Source organism: Panthera pardus, unplaced genomic scaffold (genome assembly GCF_024362965.1).
Source record: "Panthera pardus isolate Hobbes unplaced genomic scaffold, ASM2436296v1 HiC_scaffold_8, whole genome shotgun sequence".
Taxonomy (NCBI): Eukaryota; Metazoa; Chordata; class Mammalia; order Carnivora; family Felidae; genus Panthera; species Panthera pardus.
The window spans coordinates 63162002-63180862 of record NW_026527013.1 but is presented as its reverse complement, the minus strand read 5'-3'; the positions used below and the strand labels follow the sequence as shown (position 1 = coordinate 63180862).

Here is an 18861-nt window from a genome sequence, read left to right as displayed (position 1 = left end):
AACAATGAAGAGTCATTATTCCCTTAGCAGAAAGTCTCCACTTCTGGAGTGTGCTGGAAACCAGTGTTTGCAGATAACAGATCAAACAAGAATCTAGGTAGGGTGCAACTAGGCTGAAAACGTGCCCCAGGAGGATCTGCTTAGACCGACAGTATCTCAAAGCCTTCATTGCCTACATTTTATCACAAGCGGGCTTTCTGTCACTTAACAGCTCTGAGTGTTTACCCTTGTAAATGTCCTCCCACACAATCCCAACTTATGCACATTTTATGCAGTTTTATTGGTAGGTGTTTTGATAAAATGTATATCATATATATCTTATATGCCTATCTGTATGTAGATATCTATGTCACACGCATCTTACTATATCAATATACATATACGAAATTATAGATCTATATTATGTATCATGTATATAGGTATCTTATTCTCAATATATCTCCTATAGATAGCTCCTGCGTATGAATATTTTGAGAAGGAAAAAAAACATTTGGGTACAAATTCTGATTTCTCAAAGCCCTTGATCGCGTCCTGCCTGCCTAGTCTGTTGTGGTCTACCCCCCTGTGGTTCACTGAAGCCGATTTATTTCAGCTCCCAGGACACATCTCCATTTCTGCTTTTGCCCATCCTTGTTATAGATTCCAGTCTCCAGCAGCTAAAAGACCTGGTTTAAATTCCATTCCCTAGACAGCCCCTTCCCTCCCCCCAGAGGCTCCACCCACCCCCTCAACTCGGTGGCATGATCTTTATACTGGGGTTTCACCTTACAGGAGGGATTTCTAAATTGTGTGTGGGTTGTGTGTTGTAGGTTTTGTTTTTTTTTTAAGTTTATTTATTTATTTTAGAGAGACGGAGCATGAGCAGGGGAGGAGCAGAGGGAGAGGGAGACACAGGATCCGAAGCAGGCTCCAGGCTCCGAGCTGTCAGCACAGAGCCTGACACAGGGCTCGAACCCACAAACCATGAGATCATGACCTGAGCCGAAGTCAGAGGCTTAACTGACTGAATGGCCCAGGTGCCCTGGGTTGTATTTTTAAAAATAATAATCTAAAGTGATTTAAAGACAAACTCTTCTTTTTGACAAAGATTTCAGTATTTCGGTATTACATAGCAATTTGGGGTTTCAGCCTACCTTAGAGAACCCAACTGTCCTCTCTGTGGGCACAGAGGGAGACAGGATTTCTTCGTGTCCCCATCAGCACCTTCTACAGGGCCCTGTATTATGTGTTAAAGTGATAATGGCCTTTCCTTTTCTTTTTTTTTTTTTTTTGGTACAGAAATTTCACATTTTAAAATGGATTTAAGATGCCTTGCTTAAGATTGAGGCATAATAGGAAAATTTTTGGAAAAGTTGATAAAGAATGAACACAAAATATACTTAAGTGACAGAAGAGTTTAGATTGTTTTAAATTAAATCCCTGTAATACAATTTGTGTACAAGGCCAAGGTCAGGCCCCTGAGTGGCTCAGTCAGTTAAGCATCTGACTCTTGATTTATGCTCGGGTCACGAACTCACGGTTTATGAGCTCAGTGCAGAGCCTGCTTGGGACTTCTGTCTCCCCCTCTCTCTGTCCCTCCCTGGCTTGTGTGTGTGCAAGTGTGAATGCTCTCTCTCTCTGTCTCTCTGTCTCCCTGCCTTGCTCTCTCTCTCTCTCAAAATAAGTAAATAAACATTAAAAGAAAAAAAAACAAGGCCAAGGTAATTGTATTGTTTGGAAGAAATGCAAAGTCAATAAGTTGTATTTGAGAAATAATAAACACATGGTTTATTATTTTAAGTTGAATTATTTTTTTAATGTTTTATTCATTTCTTGAGAGAGAAAGACACTGTGAGCGGGGGAGGGTTAGAGAGAGGGAGACACAGAATCTGAAGCAGGCTCCAGGCTCCGAGCTGTCAGCACAGAGCCAATGCGGGGCTCGAACTCACAAACAGTGAGATCATGACCTGAACCGAAGTCGGACGCCCAAGTGACTAAGCCACCCAGGCATCCCAAGTTGTATTATTATATAGTCTATCAGAAACCAATGTTTAGAATAAGAGTTGTAGGGTTTTCTTTTGTATCTCAAAATGAGATGAATTTTTTTTTATTTCTTTTTTTAGCATTTATTAGTTTTTGAGAGACAGAGAGAGAGAGAGTGAAAGCAGGGGAGAGGGGCTGAGAGAGAGGGAGACACAGAATCCGAAGCAGACTCCAGGCTCCGAGCTGACTGTCAGCACAGAGCCCAACGTAGGGCTCGAACCCATGAACCGTGAGATCATGAGCGGAGCCACCCAGGTGCCCAAGAGATGAATTTTTTTTTTTTTATAATAATGTAGTATTTTGCTTCCTTGCCTCATTCCAGGGAGTAGAATGGGTCCTAGTCATTTTAAGAAATACATCAGTGTGCCGGCTTCACTTGCAAGGTTTCCAAGGCATGTGCCTGGTGTTTAGATCCCAGTCGGGAAGGGGCATCACTGAGGGTGATGAAGACATTGGCATCATTTAGCGTGACGGCAAAGACCAAGTGTGTGTCATGTCCCATCCTGACCCTGCACCCAAGTTCATATGTTGAAACCTTACCCCCAGTGTGATGTTGTTTGGGGGGGGGGGGTAGGGCCTGGGGGGGTGACCAGGTCAGGAATGGGGTGAATATCACGCCGTGGTTTCATGTTTCTTGAGTCTGAGCCCTACATCGGGCTCTGCACTGTCAGCAGAGAGCCTGCTTGGGGTCCCCTCTCTCTCCTTCTCTGTCTGCCCCTCCCCTGCTTGAGCTCTCTCATTCTCTCAATAACAAATAAACATCAGGAAAAAAAAAAGCTGAGAAAGGTCATTTAAGTTGAAATCATACACACACCGTTATGTTATTCAAGGATACATATTTGTGTGATAACATTTTTAGAACCAAATGGGAATTGTGCATAGCAGGGTCCAGATGGTGGTCACCCGTGGGAAGGAACGGAGAGGTGTGCGATTGGGGAGTGATGTTTTGGGGTCTCCCATTGTGTTTGCGGTATTTCACTTGGGAAAAACTCTGGAAGCAAACACAGCAGATTCCTGATTTGTGGCGGCAGAGAGGAGGGTGCAGGGGGACCTTAGCACGACACGGGCTGCTCGGAAGGCATCGCAGTAAAGCACGTATGCATCACTCAGGAAGACCCAGTGGCGGGTGGGGTGTGGCTGCAGGTGCACCAGCTGACCCGGCCATTAGGCCATTATGATGTGTCACAGAAGGTGATGTAACAGGAGAGTGTTCAGCATTTCTACATTTGCTCACTCACGGTGTCTCCCTCCAAGGCGTCTTACCCGGGATGTAAGACAAGAAACGGAGCAAAACCCTCTCCATAGAGCGTCATGCTGTCCGTAAAGTAGGAAAGAGCCAGCGAACGCCGTCCTTCCTTCCCCCGGCTCCCTGCCACCTCGTGGGGGGAAATGAGCGGAAGACCGAAGCCAAGAAGGGGGGCCAGGTTTTTTTAGAGGTCATTCTGAAGAAGCCAGCGTCAGCGGTGGACTCAGTGACGTGCTCCGGGGGCACGGACGGCCCTGACTTCAGTGGGTATGTACCTTTGCAGAATGATTTCCACGAGGTCTTATGTTCCACATCCCACGTGCCAGGCATGCTCTGTTTACTTGGAAAAATAACCCAGCAAAACTCGTGTCCTTTTTAGAGAGAGGCCTTTCCAAAGGTCTCCTCTGTACGTTTCTCTCGATCACAGGACTTCCCGTGGGATGCTGGCTCCGCGCTACGCAGAGGTTACTTTGATTCCGTACAGCCGACTGGGGACAAGGGTGTGAACGAGAAGCCATCGTTTTAGAAGAATGAACCAGGGGCTCCTGGGTGGTTCACTTGGTTGAGCATCTGACTCTTGATTTCATCTCGGGTCATGATCTCACGGTTTGTGGGTTTGAACCCCGCATCGGGCTCTGCGCTGACCATGTGGAGCCTGCTTAGGATCCTCTCTCTCCCTCTCTTTCTGTCCCTCCCCTGTGTGTGCTCTCTCTCTCTCTCTCTCTCAAAATAAATACACTTTAAAAAAAAAACAAAAGAATGAGCCATAGGAGCAGCAAGATTAGTATTTTAGTTTATGAACTTAGAGATGATTCCTGTTTTTGCCTAGCCGGTCCATTCTCTGGATTCTGGCGCTTAGCACCGCGGTTTAGGACCCCAGACACAGAGCGCGTTTATTCCATCCTTAGGTGAGACGTGACCGCACGGCTAGGGGGCAAGCATTTTAAGCCCAATAACTGTGTCCTCACAGGAGGAGGCAACAGGGAGGCTGTGCCCACTTGGGTGAGCCAAGACCCAAGCCCCCTTACCTGCCCCCTGTGCACTGCCTGCGGGGGTGGGGCAGGGGGAACAGAAATGAAAAGGAACAAAGTGGCCGTGCCAGCGGTAACAGCAGAGCCCTTGCAGAGGAACAAACCTGTCATTGAAAATGAGGCAGGGCCACAAAGTCACGATACAAGAAGCCAGCACATGACAGTTACACCGAAAGGTAGCAAAGCACCCTCGCTCCCAGCGCCCCGCAGATGGCAGGGCTCCGCAGGCCAGGAAAGGCAGCCAAGGGGCTTTGGAAAGCAGAGTCTGACAGCCAGGATGGTAACGAAACACATAATTAACCTTTGGCGAATGTGGTAACGTGGTCCTTTTCATTCAATTCGGCCCATCAGGCGGGCTCACCTGGGCTGTAAATCCATCTTTGAATGATTCTTTGGGCAGTGGACCCCCCACATGACCGACGAGTGATATTGAAAGAGGAGGTGGTTTCAAAATACACTTCCCTGGGGGCGCCTGGGTGGTTCTGTCCATTAAGCATCTGACTCTGGGTCTCGGCTCAGGTCGTGATCTCACGGTTCCTGGGTTTGAGCCTCGTGTCGGGCTCTGCGTTGACAGTGCAGAGCCTGCTTGGGATTCTCTCTCTCTCTCTCTCTCTCTCTCTCTCTCTCTCTCTCTCTCAATCTGTCAAAATAAATAAATAAACATTTAAAAAAAATTTACAAAAAAGATACACTCTCCAGGAGGGAAAGGAGTTGAGAAAACCTTCTGGGTTGGGGGGGCACAGTCTAACCGCCCTGGATAGCCAATAAGCAGGGCTGGTATTTGCAGAGAAATAAGGTATCAAAGACCCTCCCCTGGGGGGAGTTGGCTGGCTTGTTCTAGTCTCTACTGCGGTGTTCGAGCGGATCTGAGCTGCTCCTGATGGCACAGCTCAGGCCCAGATCGCGGACAGGGTGAGTCGGTACATCGCTTAAATGGTCACCAGACTCTCCCCAAATTAGCACAGGTTTACTGTCATTTATGCATAAAGTTAAAGAAAGAGCAAGGGCACCTGGGTGGCTCAGTTGGTTAAGCAGCCGGCTTCGGTTCAGGTCATGATCTCGAGGTTCCTGAGTTTGAGCCCCACGTTGGGCTCTATGCTGACAGTCAGCTCGGAGCCTGGAGCCTCCTTCGGATTCTGTGTCTCCCTCTCTCTCTGCCCCTTCTCCTCTCCTTCTACATCCAGACAACACAGATAATCCTTTCTACTTTCTTCTGTGTTAGCATCTAGGCACACGTGGAAAGGTCCAGACATACACAAGATGTAAAAACCAGCGTAACCATAACGTGTGTGAAAGTGAGGGATGTGGATATCTGTTCAAGTATGTTGATATACCATCCTGGAAATTTTTTTATCCCTCAATTCCTGAGATTGGATTAGGAACTGAATTAGTTCGCAAAACTCGACCTAGAATAAGCACATTTGTGGACTTGGTTGTGGTGGTTAGTTTCGAGTTCAAGTTACAGGTTAGTGGGTCTTTACCATTAAGTTCTGTTTGTTTTTCTCCTTTCTAGGTTAACCCAGTCATGGAAGATTGTCATAAGCACAGTGTCCATGGTGACCCTTCTTCTTATAGGTAAGCTTTACTAAGTAATCATCCTGAAAGCCAGGTCATGGGACGTTTCTGTGTGGGGAGGGTGACCTCCGTGGAATGACTCATGTTTGTAAAGAAATGCCAAAGAAAGTCCTGGAAGTAAGTAAATGCTACAGATAAACGGGCAACAAAGACTCCCCCTCATCCCAGGGGTGAAGAAATGGCTGAACGTGCGGTTTGCAGCTTTCAGACCGAGGGTATCATGCATCACGATCCCTAGTGCGCTGGAAAATTGCTCTTTGACAACTTTCTTTGGTATTTTAAGACAACTTGAACCACAGGGAAATCAAGGTTCCAACCCAGTTATTGCCGGGATTGCTATCTTATGACATGGCAGGATGCTGGGTGCCATTTTGTCATCATTGCATGTGGCTTCCTGGATGGCTGGGCTGTCCTGATGCTGTGCCTGCCTGAGGTCCAAGCTCCTTCTCTTGGTTGCGTCTCCACGCACCTGCTGTGCCCCACCCAGCTCCGCAGACCTCTATCTAGACCGAACCCTGAATATTCTGGTTCTTCTGGGAACCGCTCCCTGGAAGCTTTGCTGCTTGTCCCCATCGCTGCTGCCCTGGGGCCATTCCCCTCAGCTGGACATCCCCACCTTGCTGCAGTGGGATGTAGGCGACATTTCCCCAGGCACGACCCCAGACCACACGCAGGGAAGTGTCACGAATGTTTGGCGCGGGCAGCACAGATGTCTGCACTCAGGGTTTTCCGCATCTGGGAAATTGTACCCCACAATCTTGTGACATCCTTTGAGATGGAAATCCATGCATCTTCACAGCGGATGCCAGCTGCTTCTTTGTATGTCCCCACTGCAACCTTGCACCTTGCCCACCAATGTTGCAGACCCATCTTAGACGCCACGGATGTAAGTGGTTTTGGTGGACTTAACCGGACTCGGGTTCTCTTTATTTTTGTGGAGCTGAAATCCTCCGGATGTGAAATTAACTATCATAATGCAAGCAGTTCAGTGGCAGTCTTGGGGCTGTGCAGCCACCACTCCTAATTTGTGGACACTTTCACCTCCCCAAAAGGAAGCCCGTGCCCACTAACCGCTTGCCCCCCCGTTTTCCCTCTCCCAGCCCTGGCAACACCACTCTTCTCTCTGTCTGTGGATTTCGTGTTCTGAATATAAACAGAATTACACAACATGTGACCTTCTTGTCTGGCTTCTGTCATTAAACCTGATGTTTTTCAGGTTCATCCACATTGTAGACATGTCAGTATTTCATTCCTTTTTGTGGCTGAATCATATTCCACCGTGTGGATAGACCGCAGTCTAGTCGACTATTAATGGGCCAGGATTGTGTCCCCCTTTTGGCTGTTGTGGGCATTGCGGCTCTGAACATATGTGCACGTGTACTTGTCTGAATCCCTGGTTTCAATTTTTTGGGGGTGCTTGCCTTCTGGTAACTTGCTGGGGAGGAGCTGCCTAACTGTCTTCCACAGCAGGTGTACCATTTCACAATCCCACCAGCCGCGCATGACTGTCCTGCTCCCCCCACATCCTCATCAACACTTGTTGTTCTCCGGTTTCTGGAGCAAAGCCATCTTGGTGAATGTGAAGTGCTTTTGTGGTTTTGGTTTATATTTCCTGAATGACTAATGATGCCTTTTCATGTGCTTCTTTGTCGTCCATACATCTTCTTTGGAGAGATATCTACTCAAGTCCTTGGCCCATTTTGTGATTGGGTCCTTTGTCCCTTGGATGATGAGTTGTAAGTGTTCCTTATATATTCTGGCTACTAGACCCTTCTCAGATATGTGATTTGCAAGTATTTCCCTTCATTCTCTAGATTGTCCTTTTGCTTTTTACATACTGTCCCCTTTAAAAAAATGTGCGCTTATTTTGAGAGAGAGAGAACTTGAGCAGGGGAGGGGCAGACAGAGAGAGAGAGAGAATCCCAAGCAGGCTCCATGTTCAGCGCAAAGCTCAACAAAAGACTTGTTGCCACGACTGTGGGATCATGACCTGAGCCGAAACCAAGAGTCAGAAGCTCAACCTGCTGAGCCACCCAGGCACCCCTTAACAATAGGAAGTGTTCTGACCCATGAACATGGGTTGTCTTTCCATTTATATATATCTTTGTTCATTTCTTCTAGCAATGTTTTATAGTTTTCAGTGTGGGTTGGAGAATGAATCTCTTGTAAGCAGTATATAGTTGGACCGTGTTTTCAAATCTACTTTGCCAGTCTCTGACTTTTGACTGGAGAGTTTAATCCATTTACATGTATGGGGGATAAGTTTCGGAATTCCCTGAGCCTGCACTGATGGGTTAACAAGGCATAAAGAATTACAAAGCTATAGGATGCTTGCTCACACCCAAGTTTGGGTAAATGAGATTAGGTAAATAGGTATAGAGAGGGCGGGGCAAACCCCAATACAGAACAAAGGTATACAAGGTAACCAAGGGCAGAAGTGCCCCCCCCCCCCCCCCCCCCACTTAGTACTAGAGCAGAAAGCTGCTTTCACAGGAAGGAAGGACCAAATTAGGTAAACAGGTAAACCAGGCTATAGACCAATGCGCTGCGAGTGATGCCACCCTGAGCGGAACTAATTAACAAAAGAAAGGTGCTTGTTGACTCATCAGTGCAGGCTCAGGGAACTCCTAAGCTTATTCCCCACATACTTGTAAAGTAATTACTGATAAGGAAGGATTTCTACCATTTTGCCAGTTTTTTCTCTGTCTTATACCTTCTCTGTTCCTCATTCCATCCATTATTGCCTTCTGTGTTTAATTGATTTTTTGTAGTTGACTGTGTGTGTGTGTGTGTGTGTGTGTGTGTGTGTGTGTGTGTTTTAAGTAGGCTTCATGCCCAGCGCAGAGCACAACATGGAGTTTGAACTCATGACGCTGAGATCAAGACCTGAGCTGTGGGATCAGGAGTTGGACGCTTAACAGACTGAGCCACCCGGGCACCCCTGTAGCGTGCTGTTTTGATCCTCATTTCATTTTGTGTACATTTTTTTAGTTATTTTCTTAGTGGTCACCCTGGAGATCACAGCGAATGTTCTCAATCCGTGGCAATATAGCTTCAATTGATAGCCACTTGGCTTCAACAGCATATAAGTACTCTGCTTGTTCAACTTTCTCCCTCCCTCCTTCATGTTATTGTCAACTTTCTCCCTCCCTCCTTCATCTCCCTCCCTCCATATGTTATGGGTACACACTTTGTACCCATTTATCTTTTTAATCGTGTCAAAATTAAAACCGAGTTACAGAGCAAGACTACCGTAACCCTGGCTTTTATGTTTACTCATGTAGTTGGCTTTCCCGGAAACACTGATTTCTTCATAGGACATTTCCTCTGTCCTGTCTGTTTTCACTTTGGCGCGAGAGACTCCCTCCAGCATTTCTTGTAGGGCAGATATTCTGGCAAGAACTCCTGCAGCTTTTATTTACCTGGGAACGCCTTAACTTCCTCTCTAATTTGTTGTTTGTTGTTTGTTTATGTTTTTTAAAAAGTTATTTATTATTTTTGAGAGAGAACAAGTTAGGGAGGGGCAGAGAGAGAGGGAGACATGGAATCTGAAGCAGGATCTGACAGCTCAGAGCCTGACGTGGGGCTGGGACTCACAAATTGTGAGATCATGACCTGAGCCTAGGTCAGATGCTTAAATGACTGAGCCTCCACAGGCTTTCTCTCCATCTTGAAGGGTAGTTTTGCTGGATGGAGGAGATCTCAGTTGGCGGTTTTCTTTTTCCTTTCCGCACGTTAAATATGCCCCTGCCTGGTTGCCGTGGTTTCTGCTGAGAAATGTGATGATCGTCTTATTGAGTGTTCCTTGTACATCGCAAGTAGTGTGCTTTCAAGATTCTCTGCCTTTGACTTTGGACTGACTCATAGCGTGTCTTGGTGTGGTGCATCTTTGAGTTTATCCTAGTTAGAGTTTGTTGAGTTTCTTGAATGTGTAGATTTATGCCTTTCATCGAACTGGGGAGTTTTCAGCTGTTATATCTTCCCGTCTTCTTTCTGTCCCTGTGTCTCGTGGCTGTTCTGGAACTCTGGAAGTCTATATGCATATGTATGAGGGTGTCCTACGGGGCTCCTAGGCTCTGGTTTCTGTATTCTTGTTTCCCCGCTGCTGCTCCTCCTCAGGCTCTGTGACTCCGATCATCTGATCCTGATCCTTGAGCCCGTTGATTCTCTCTTCCACCTGCTCAAGTCTGTCAAGTCCTCCGGTGAATTGTTCGTTTCAGTTATTGTGCTTTTTAGCTCCAGAACTTATATTTGGTTCCCTTTATAATTTTTCTATCGTTATTCTCATTTCATTCATGTATCATTTCTTCGGATTTCTTTCATTCTTTGTCCTTGATTTCCTTTAGTTTTTTTAGCATATTTAAGACAGTTGATTTGAAGTTTTTATTTAGTAACTCCAAAAAGTCCAACATTTGGACTTTCTTAGGGATGGCTTCGGTCATTTTTTTTCCCATTGGCTGGACTTGCGTGTTTCTTCATGTGCCTTTTAGTTTTGTGTTGGAAACTGGACATTTCAGTATTTTATTATTTTTATTAAGTTTATTTATTTATTTATTTTTAAATTTTTTTTAATGTTTATTTATTTTTGACAGAGAGAGTGTGAGACGGAGCATGAGCGGGGGAGGGGCAGAGAGAGAGAGGGAGACACAGAATCTGAAACAGGCTCCAGGCTCTGAGTTGTCAGCACAGAGCCCGACACAGGGCTCGAATTCACAGACCGTGAGATCATGACCTGAGCCGAAGTCGCACACTCAACCGACTGAGCCACCCAGGCACCCCTATTTATTTATTTTGAGAGAGAGAGGACAGAGAGAGACAGAGAGAGAGTGCGTGCACACCCAATATCAGGGGAGGGACAGAGAGAGAGAGAGAGAGAGAGAGAGAGAGAGAGAGATAGGAGAGAGAGAGAGAATCCCAAGCAGGGTCCACGCCATCAGTACAGACCCTGATGTGGCTCAAACTCTCAAACTGTGAGATCATGACCTGAGCTGAAATCAAGTTGGACACTCAACCGACTGAGCTCCCCAGGCACCCCTCAAAATTTTAATGTGGTGACTCAGGAGTCAGATGTCCCCTCATTCCCCAGGGATTGTTATTCCTTGTTGAGGGTCATGGCCATTGGCTTAGTGATGGTCGCTGTTTGGTATCTCAGGGGACAATGAGTGACGTGATACGGTTCCTGGAGTCACTGAGAGACAGGGCGAGGAGTGCCCACCACGCCTCGATCCTGTGGCTCTAAGCTGGGGCGCTCTCTCAGTACACCGATCCCCCACACTGCCGGCTTAGCCGTCACCTCCTGCTCACACAGACCCCGCAGGGCCACCAGAGGTGCAAGTGTGGGATCGTGTCTACGGTCTGTCCTAAACATGTGTCCCATGCTGGACGTGCACAGTGCTGCACCTTTTCCCTTCCAAGCTCTTATTCCCACAAGAGACTGCCTCCTCTCACTTCTCCCTCCCACGCTCTTGGGTCTGTCTGTCTGTCACTTGTCCCATTCACCGTCCCTTTCCCAGGTGGGCAAGGCCAGTTTATTGCCTTAAATCTTTTAACAGACATCACAGCCTACCAGAAACCCCTTCTAACCCAAGGAAGCAGGAACGCCAGGCAGGTCAGAACTCACCGTCTGTTTTAAGAACAAATCGGTATTAGTTGTCCCCCCCCACCCCCCAAGAATGTTCCCTGCCATCCCGCAGCCCTGCCCCCACGCTGGGGAATGGAGGGTGGCAGGCAGGGGAATGGAAGTTCCACACTGCCCTTTAACAAAAATAATCTGCTTTTTTCTTCAGTCCTCTAGTTGCTTTAAGTTTGGGATTAGATTTTGGAGTCCAAAAATTGTTGGTCCTGTTTGCCTTTGCCAGTATCTGAACACTTCAAGGGAGAACTGATTTTGTGAAGCACCCAATATTGCCATTTTCCATACTGTCATCCAAGTATCTGATATTCTTTTTATTTTTTTAAATGTTGATTTATTTATTTATCTATTTATTTATTTTTGCACGTGGGAGAGAGAGAGAGAGCGCGCGAGCTCACACACACAAGCACGGGGCGGGGGGCGGGCAAAGAGAGAGGGAAAGAGAATCCCAAGCAGGCTCCACACTGTCAGCACAGAGCCTGATGTGGGGCTTGAACCCACGAACTATGAAATCATAACCTGAGCCAAAACTAAGAGTTGGACGCTTAACCAACTGAGCCACCCAGGGGCCCCCGATATTCATTTTAACATTGTATGTATCCTTCACACTTAGAGAAATTCCTATAAATATGTGCAAAACATCATAAATGTTTGCAAACTCTTTAATCAGAGTTGGTATTTTCTTTAACAGGGCTTGGGAATCACATGTGGCTGAAAGAAACGGAGTTTCCTCAGAAATCCAGTCACTTTTATGCTCTAATTGCAGAATGCGGTTCCAGACTTTATAATTACCAGGTGATCTTTTGTTAAGTCATTTTGTATGTCACTCGTTTAAAATTTAGTACGCCAGATTAGATATTCACATGCAAACAAAGGTAACATTTGTTTTGCATGTGAATATCTAATGGAAATAACATAGGGATCAGCGTTCTAATAAGTGGCTTTCTGGCTGAGAGACCCTGCAAATTCGCCCAGCCTCTGATCCCCGCGGGCTCTTGCCATAGACTGGATGTTTGCAAATTCTGGTCCGCCCTGTTTCTTCCCGTTGTCAATGAGGTGTCTATCCTGTGCCTGTCCCATCGCTGATTTCACACAGAACACGTTTGATTCCACAGTTTCACAGCTGGAAGGAAATTTGCTTCTAGGATCTCACCCGTATCTGACTTAGATGCTATTTTGATGAGGCTGTGAACTTTTTTATTTATTTTTTAAAAATTTTTTTTTTTGTTTTTTGTTTTTTGTTTTTGAGACAGAGAGACACAGCATGAGCAGGGAAGGGGCAGAAAGAGAGGGAGACACAGAATGTGAAGCAGGCTCCAGGCTCTGAGCTGTCAGCAAAGAGCCCGACGCAGGGCTCTAACTCACGAACTGTGAGATCATGACCTGAGCCGAAGTTGGACGCTTAACCGACTGAGCCACGCAGGCACCCCTGAGCCACCCAACCGCCCCTGAGCCACCCAACCGCCCGAGGCTGTGAACTTTAGACTTTTCAGTCAGGCTGGAATGAACTAAGACTTTGGAGGCTATTGGGACAGAACGGACGTATTTTGCACCCACAAAGGACATTCATTTGGGGTGCCGGGTCAGAATGCCACAGACTGTGTTCCCTCCCGGTTGAAACCCAAGCCCCAGGTATGTGGAGGAGGGGCCTTTGGCCTTTGGGTGAGGTCATGGGGGACCCCAGACTGCTCCCCAACCATCGCTCCACCATGTGAGGACACAGCAAGGAGACGCTAAGAACCAGGAAGTAATTCTCACCAGACGCTCAGTCTGCCAGCCTTGAACTCAGACGTCCAGCCTCCAGGACTGTGAGAAATCGGTCTCCGTTGTTCATCAGCCCCTGGTGTCCAGGGTGTTCTGTCACAACACCTGAGCTAAGGCAGCTCCTCAGGGGAAGCCCCAGCACGTAGAAAATGGCAAATAGTGTTAGCCACTGCCTGATGCTCTGGATGGGCCAGCCTCCCCTTTGTCCCGAAGCCAGTTTGATCTCAGTGGGCTTAGACTGAGGCCAGACACGGGTGTCCCCTCTCTGGCCCACCTGCCTCTGCCTCTCCTGCATTCCAGCCCGGGTCTCGCCCACCCCACGCGCTGGCCTCCAAAGACCAGAGCTGAGAAGAATGACAGGAGCCGGGTGAGCCACTGCTCCTCGGAAAGAAGGCCAGACAGACGGACTCCACCCCGTCAGTGACCTTGCACTTGATTTCATGGCCACTTCCCTTGGAGACCCCGTTTCCCGGCTCAGCCAGCAGCCGCTGGAGTCCAGTGTGTCTGGTCGTGTGGGGTCCCTACATGGGGAGAGGGTGCTGGTTGGGTCCCCTCCGCATTCCAACCCAGTGAGGACTGTTCCCTGGGAAGTTCATAGGTTGAAACCTGGAATCGCTCCCAGTCGCAAGGAAGCTACCTTTCTGCAAACACTGAGGATCTGTGTATCCTGGGTGCCTGGGTCCGGATGAAAGAAGAACACAAGGAAACCTCACAAGGAAGGCCAGCCTGAGGAATCCCCTCTACCACGTGGTCCTCACATCAAAGACCAGGATCCCAGGGGCTCCTGGGTGGCTCAGTCGGTTGGGCGTCTGACTTCGGCTCAGGTCATGATCTCTCGGTCCATGAGTTCGAGCCCCGCGTCGGGCTCCGTGCTGACAGCTTGGAGCCTGGAGCCTGCTTCAGATTCTGTGTCTCCCTCTCTCTCTCTGCCTCTCCCCTGCTCACACTCTGTTTCTCTCTGTCTCTCAACAATAAATAGTAAACATTAAAAAATTAAAAACTGGAACTGGGGCCAGATAGTCAGGTTATCACCAGGGAACAGAGATGAGAATTTGGCATGGACAACAGAGAATTCAGCTGTTACTGCCAATTTGGGATTAACTCCTATTTCGATGGCTAATTCTGTGGGTCAACTTCGCTAGGCTATGTGCCCGGATGTTTGGCCAAACACTAGTCTAGATGTTGCCGTGAAGATATTTTTTGATGTGATTAACATTAAGCTGACAGGCTGTAAGTAAAGCAAATTATCCTCCATCATGTGGGTGGGCCGCACCCAACCAGTTGAAGGTCTTAAGAGAAAAAGGAAGAAATTCTGTCTCCAAACAGCCTTCAGACTTGAGCTACAATATGAGCCCTTCTCTGGGCCTCCAGGATGCCAGCCTCCCCTGCAGGTGTTAGACTTGCCAAGCTCCCCAATTGTGTGTCTTTCCCTCTCTCTCCTGACACTGGTTCTGTTTCTCTGGAGAACCTGGCCTCATACACTCAAATTCCCCTGGCGGTTTCTGCCAGGGCTTTGCCTGCGGTGTTCTGCCCAGGTCTTGCAGAGGGGGTCTCCTCTCTGACTTTCCAGACCAGCCCAAGTGTCCTCTCCTCAGAGAGCCTTCTGCGGCCAGCTAGACTGCCCATGACCTTGCCCTGCACATCCCAGCCTCCACTTTGCTGTGGACGCTTGGTTGACTTGCAGAGCCTCTTCCTGCCCCTCTGATCCTCCTACTGGAAGGTAACAAGCAAGAAGCTTGTCCAGAGCCTAACATAGTCCCTAGACACATGGGGGGCTCACTAGATACCAACACAAAAAATGAAGGTCTCTTTTCAAAAGACATTCTTCCCCTCCGCGTCTCAGTTTGGGGGCAGACAGCACACCCAGCAGCGCCTTCCCCCTAAAAGTGCCTCCGGCTGAGCACCTAGAGCGTGTGTTTCATGAGGACAGGGTTTCGCTTCGGTCACACTGTTGACCAGTGTTACCTTGTCTTACACACAGGAGAAAGCCCTGTTAGAAATCACATGACACTGACTGGGGCTTATTTCTGGGTGACTTCTTTCTATGTTTTATTTTTGAGAGAGAGAGATAACCAGCAGGGGAGGGGCAGAGGTGGAGGGGGACACAGAATCCTAAGCAGGCTCCATGCTGGCAGCGTGGAGCCCGATACGGGGCTCAAACTCACCAACCATGAGATCATGACTTGAACCGAGATCAAGAGTCAGACGCTTAACTGATTGAGCCACCCAGGTGCCCCGGGTGACTTCTTTTTAGATCCTAAGCTGTGGACCATAGAATCTGCTTTTATTCAATTAATGATAGACTTTATACAACTTTTCCTTCTCTCTAGATACCATGTTATAATGGCATTTTATGTCTGCCTAATTTCCAGTGACTATATCTGAATAAATATGTGAAAAACAATCTCATATTCAATAATACATATTTCCAGACAATTGAATTGTTTGCAGTTTTTCTATATTATAAACATCCCCGTTGCCAAATCTTTCCAACCGTGCTTAATTTCTTACTTAGGATAAACTCCTGAAAGACAGATAAACAATTCACAGTTTTTTTAGTGACCTTTTTATTTTGAATCTTAATAACTTGATAGTGCTTTTCAAACACTGGATATGCCTCCAGGAAACTGGATTGGAACAGTTGAGGGAATTAATTGTATGCGTCACGCTGTGTGTGTGCCTATAGTAGGAAACAGCTGAAACCCTTTGGGGGAGAAGCCAAAATAAAATATGTATTTTTTTAATCCTGAGACGTTTAGTTTTCAAGGAACCCCCAAATGCATTTAGCAGCAAATAAATGAGGGAGTATTTTCTGTACGGATATTTTTTTAAATTTATTTATTTATTTTTCGCGGGGGAGAGAGGCAGAGACAGAAAATCCCAGGCAGGCTCCACGCTGTCGTGGGGCTCGAACTCACGAACCGTGAGATCATGACCTGAGCCAAAACCAAGAGTCAGATGCTTAACCGACTGAGCCACCTGGGCACTCCTGTATGGACTTTTAAGGCCAAAGGTGAAAACAAGAGATAAAAGTTGAAAACATTTCCCGTACTGACAGAAACCAGAAAACTAGAAATAAATGTCTCTCCCTGCCCAAAATCAGCCCCCAAATCCACGTCCCTGGCAAAGGAAACATGTTGAGGGGAGCCTACAGGGAATTAAATTGCTCAGCAGGTTAAAAACATACAAACGGCAGGGGGGGGTCATCTTTTCCGGGTGCCACAACGTGCTGCTTTTGGCCCCGTGGTCCTCAGAGGGGACCCTCCAATGGGATGCCCTCCGTGCCTGCGCTGTTTTTCCGCAGAGCCAGCTTGGAGGAGGTCAGGTCTTTGAGACAGAGAAGCGGTAACAGCAGAGAAGGATGGGGAACCGTTGCCCAGACAGCGCATCGGCAGGTTGAAAGGTGACCCCCGAAGGCCAGTCCCGTGGCCTGAGAATCTGTGAGCGTGACCTCGATTTGGAAAGAGTCTCCTCAGACACACTTAGGGATCCTGAATTTCCCAGGGACTCCTCAGACACACTTAGGGATCCTTGACCCAGGGACAGGTGTCCCTGAAGAGGCGCCTGGCAGAAAGGCCTGGGCACCGGGCAGAGACTGGGCGAAGCAGCTCCACGCCGGGGAGCCGGGAGCCACCAGACCCCAGAAGGACCAGGAGGCAGAGGGGGTCCCTCCCGCCCAGCTTCAGAGGGAAGCACGGCCCTGCCGGCACCTTGATTTGACTTCTTGCCTCCAAGACCAAGAGAGCACCTGTCTACTGTTGGAGGCTGCTGGGTTTGCAGTCATTTGTAGGCGGGCCTGGAAGCCACGGGGCCGCATCACCCGTGCAAACAGGAGATGGTCCTGTTCAGACACCTGTCAGCCTAGATCAATGTCCACGCTTCTTCCGATGATCGATGATCGGGTCCCTCCTGTAGAAAGGGGATGCCTCTCACTGTTTACAAGGACAGCCTAAGGCCGCAGCATGGCCCTCCGCCCCCCTCCCTCCCTCTTTCTTGCCTCCCCACTCCTTCTGCCCTCCCCCCCCGCCCCCCCCCCCCCGGCCCGTTCTGTGTCCTCACAGACAGCCTCTCGGACTCCAGTACAACAGGCTCCCCACTTTCAGATCATCTCCCCTGAACGTGACTTTTCCAAGGAAAGGCTGGAAAGGACGCAGGTGTCTCAGAGGACACTCAGCGTCCCACCTGCCATGCATGTGTATCAGGGTGGAAATGTGATTTCTCTCCCCTTTACGAATAAGAAGACTAACTATTCAGACAGGCAGGACTGGGACTGATTTGGTTTGTTTGTTTGTTTGTTTTCCAGGCCAGACTTCGTATGCCAAAGGAGCACCTGGAGCTTTTAAAGTGAGTGAGATTTTTCTGCCACGCAGGGCTTTCTGGCGGGACTGCAGCAGCGGGATGTTTTCGTAAAACTATAAAAATGAAATCATTCCTGCTTCTGTGGGTCATTCTTTTTTTTAGGTTTATTTATTTTGAGAGAGAGAGAGAGAGAGTGAGCACAAGTGGGGGAGGAACAAGAGAGGGAGAGAGAAAGAATCCCAAGCAGGCTCCGTACTGTCAGCGTGGAGCCTGACATGGGGGTCGAACTCATGGACTGTGAGATCAGGACCTGAGCTGAAACCAGTAGTTGGAGGCTTAACCGACTGAGCCACTCCAGGCACCCTCCCTGTGGGTCATTCCTTAGGGAGTTGTACGCTGAGAAGTGCTTTCAAGATGGATTACGATGAAAAAAATGGAAAACCAGACTAGATAAGAAAATCAGGCTGATGGTTAAATACGTTCGAGAATATCCGTACAATGGAGAATTATGAAGTCATCAAAATAACTCCAAAATATATTTAATGTATTTAATGTGCAGCAGGACACAAAATTGTCAACAGGATCTCTACTTTGTTACTAACTTTTTTGCATGGAATAAAAAGTGTTAGAAACACACCAAACTATAAAGGTGTTTATTTCTGGAAGCGTTTTATATTTTCTAAACCGTGAACATGTATTGTTTTACAAATTGGGGAGAAAATACTAGATAAGTAGTGCTTACATTTTTCAACATAAGAGAATACCTGTTGTTGGGGCACCTGGGTGGCTCAGTCAGTTGAGCGTCCGACTTCAGCTCAGGTCATGAGCTCACAGTTCGAGCCCTGCATCCGGCTGTCTGCTGTCAATGCAGAGCCTGCTTGAGATCCTCTGTCCTCCTCTCTCTCTGTCCCTCCCCTGCTCACACTCTCTCTCTTTCTCTCCCAAAAATAAATAAACATTAAAAAAGAGAGAGAGAGAGAAATACCTACTGGCTTGACATGTTCTTATTCGGCCCACCAGTCATTTTCAAACTGTCAAAATGGCAGAACCCATTCTTCAAGAGTAAAGTCTGGCACCCTCCTCGCCAGTGACAGTGACAGGGAGTTGCCCCAGACTGCAGCCTCCAGCCCTCCTCAGGGCTCAGGTTGAAGACCACAGCTCCATGCCCCACTGGCGATGCAGAGGGTTTCCCATTCGAATAAGGTGGGGGTTAGGCTTGAGGATTCACACCATGAAATCACCCAGCCTCAGTCAGGGTGGCCAGAGCCCTGAGGGAGGGACATGCAAGGTTG

The 18861-nt window shown here is 47.9% G+C and overlaps 1 protein-coding gene across 1 annotated transcript in view; it reads left to right on the top strand.

Moving 5' to 3' along the window:
- The first annotated feature begins 3231 nt into the window (after nucleotides 1-3231).
- The window catches only part of SUN3 (Sad1 and UNC84 domain containing 3), a 31195-nt gene continuing 15565 nt past the window's right edge, over nucleotides 3232-18861 (top strand). The window contains 6 exon segments of the mRNA XM_019450989.2: nucleotides 3232-3447; nucleotides 3449-3520; nucleotides 3522-3535; nucleotides 5813-5874; nucleotides 12198-12301; nucleotides 17574-17614. Of these exon segments, the coding sequence (XP_019306534.2) occupies nucleotides 3412-3447; nucleotides 3449-3520; nucleotides 3522-3535; nucleotides 5813-5874; nucleotides 12198-12301; nucleotides 17574-17614 (329 nt within the window). The 5' untranslated portion in view covers nucleotides 3232-3411.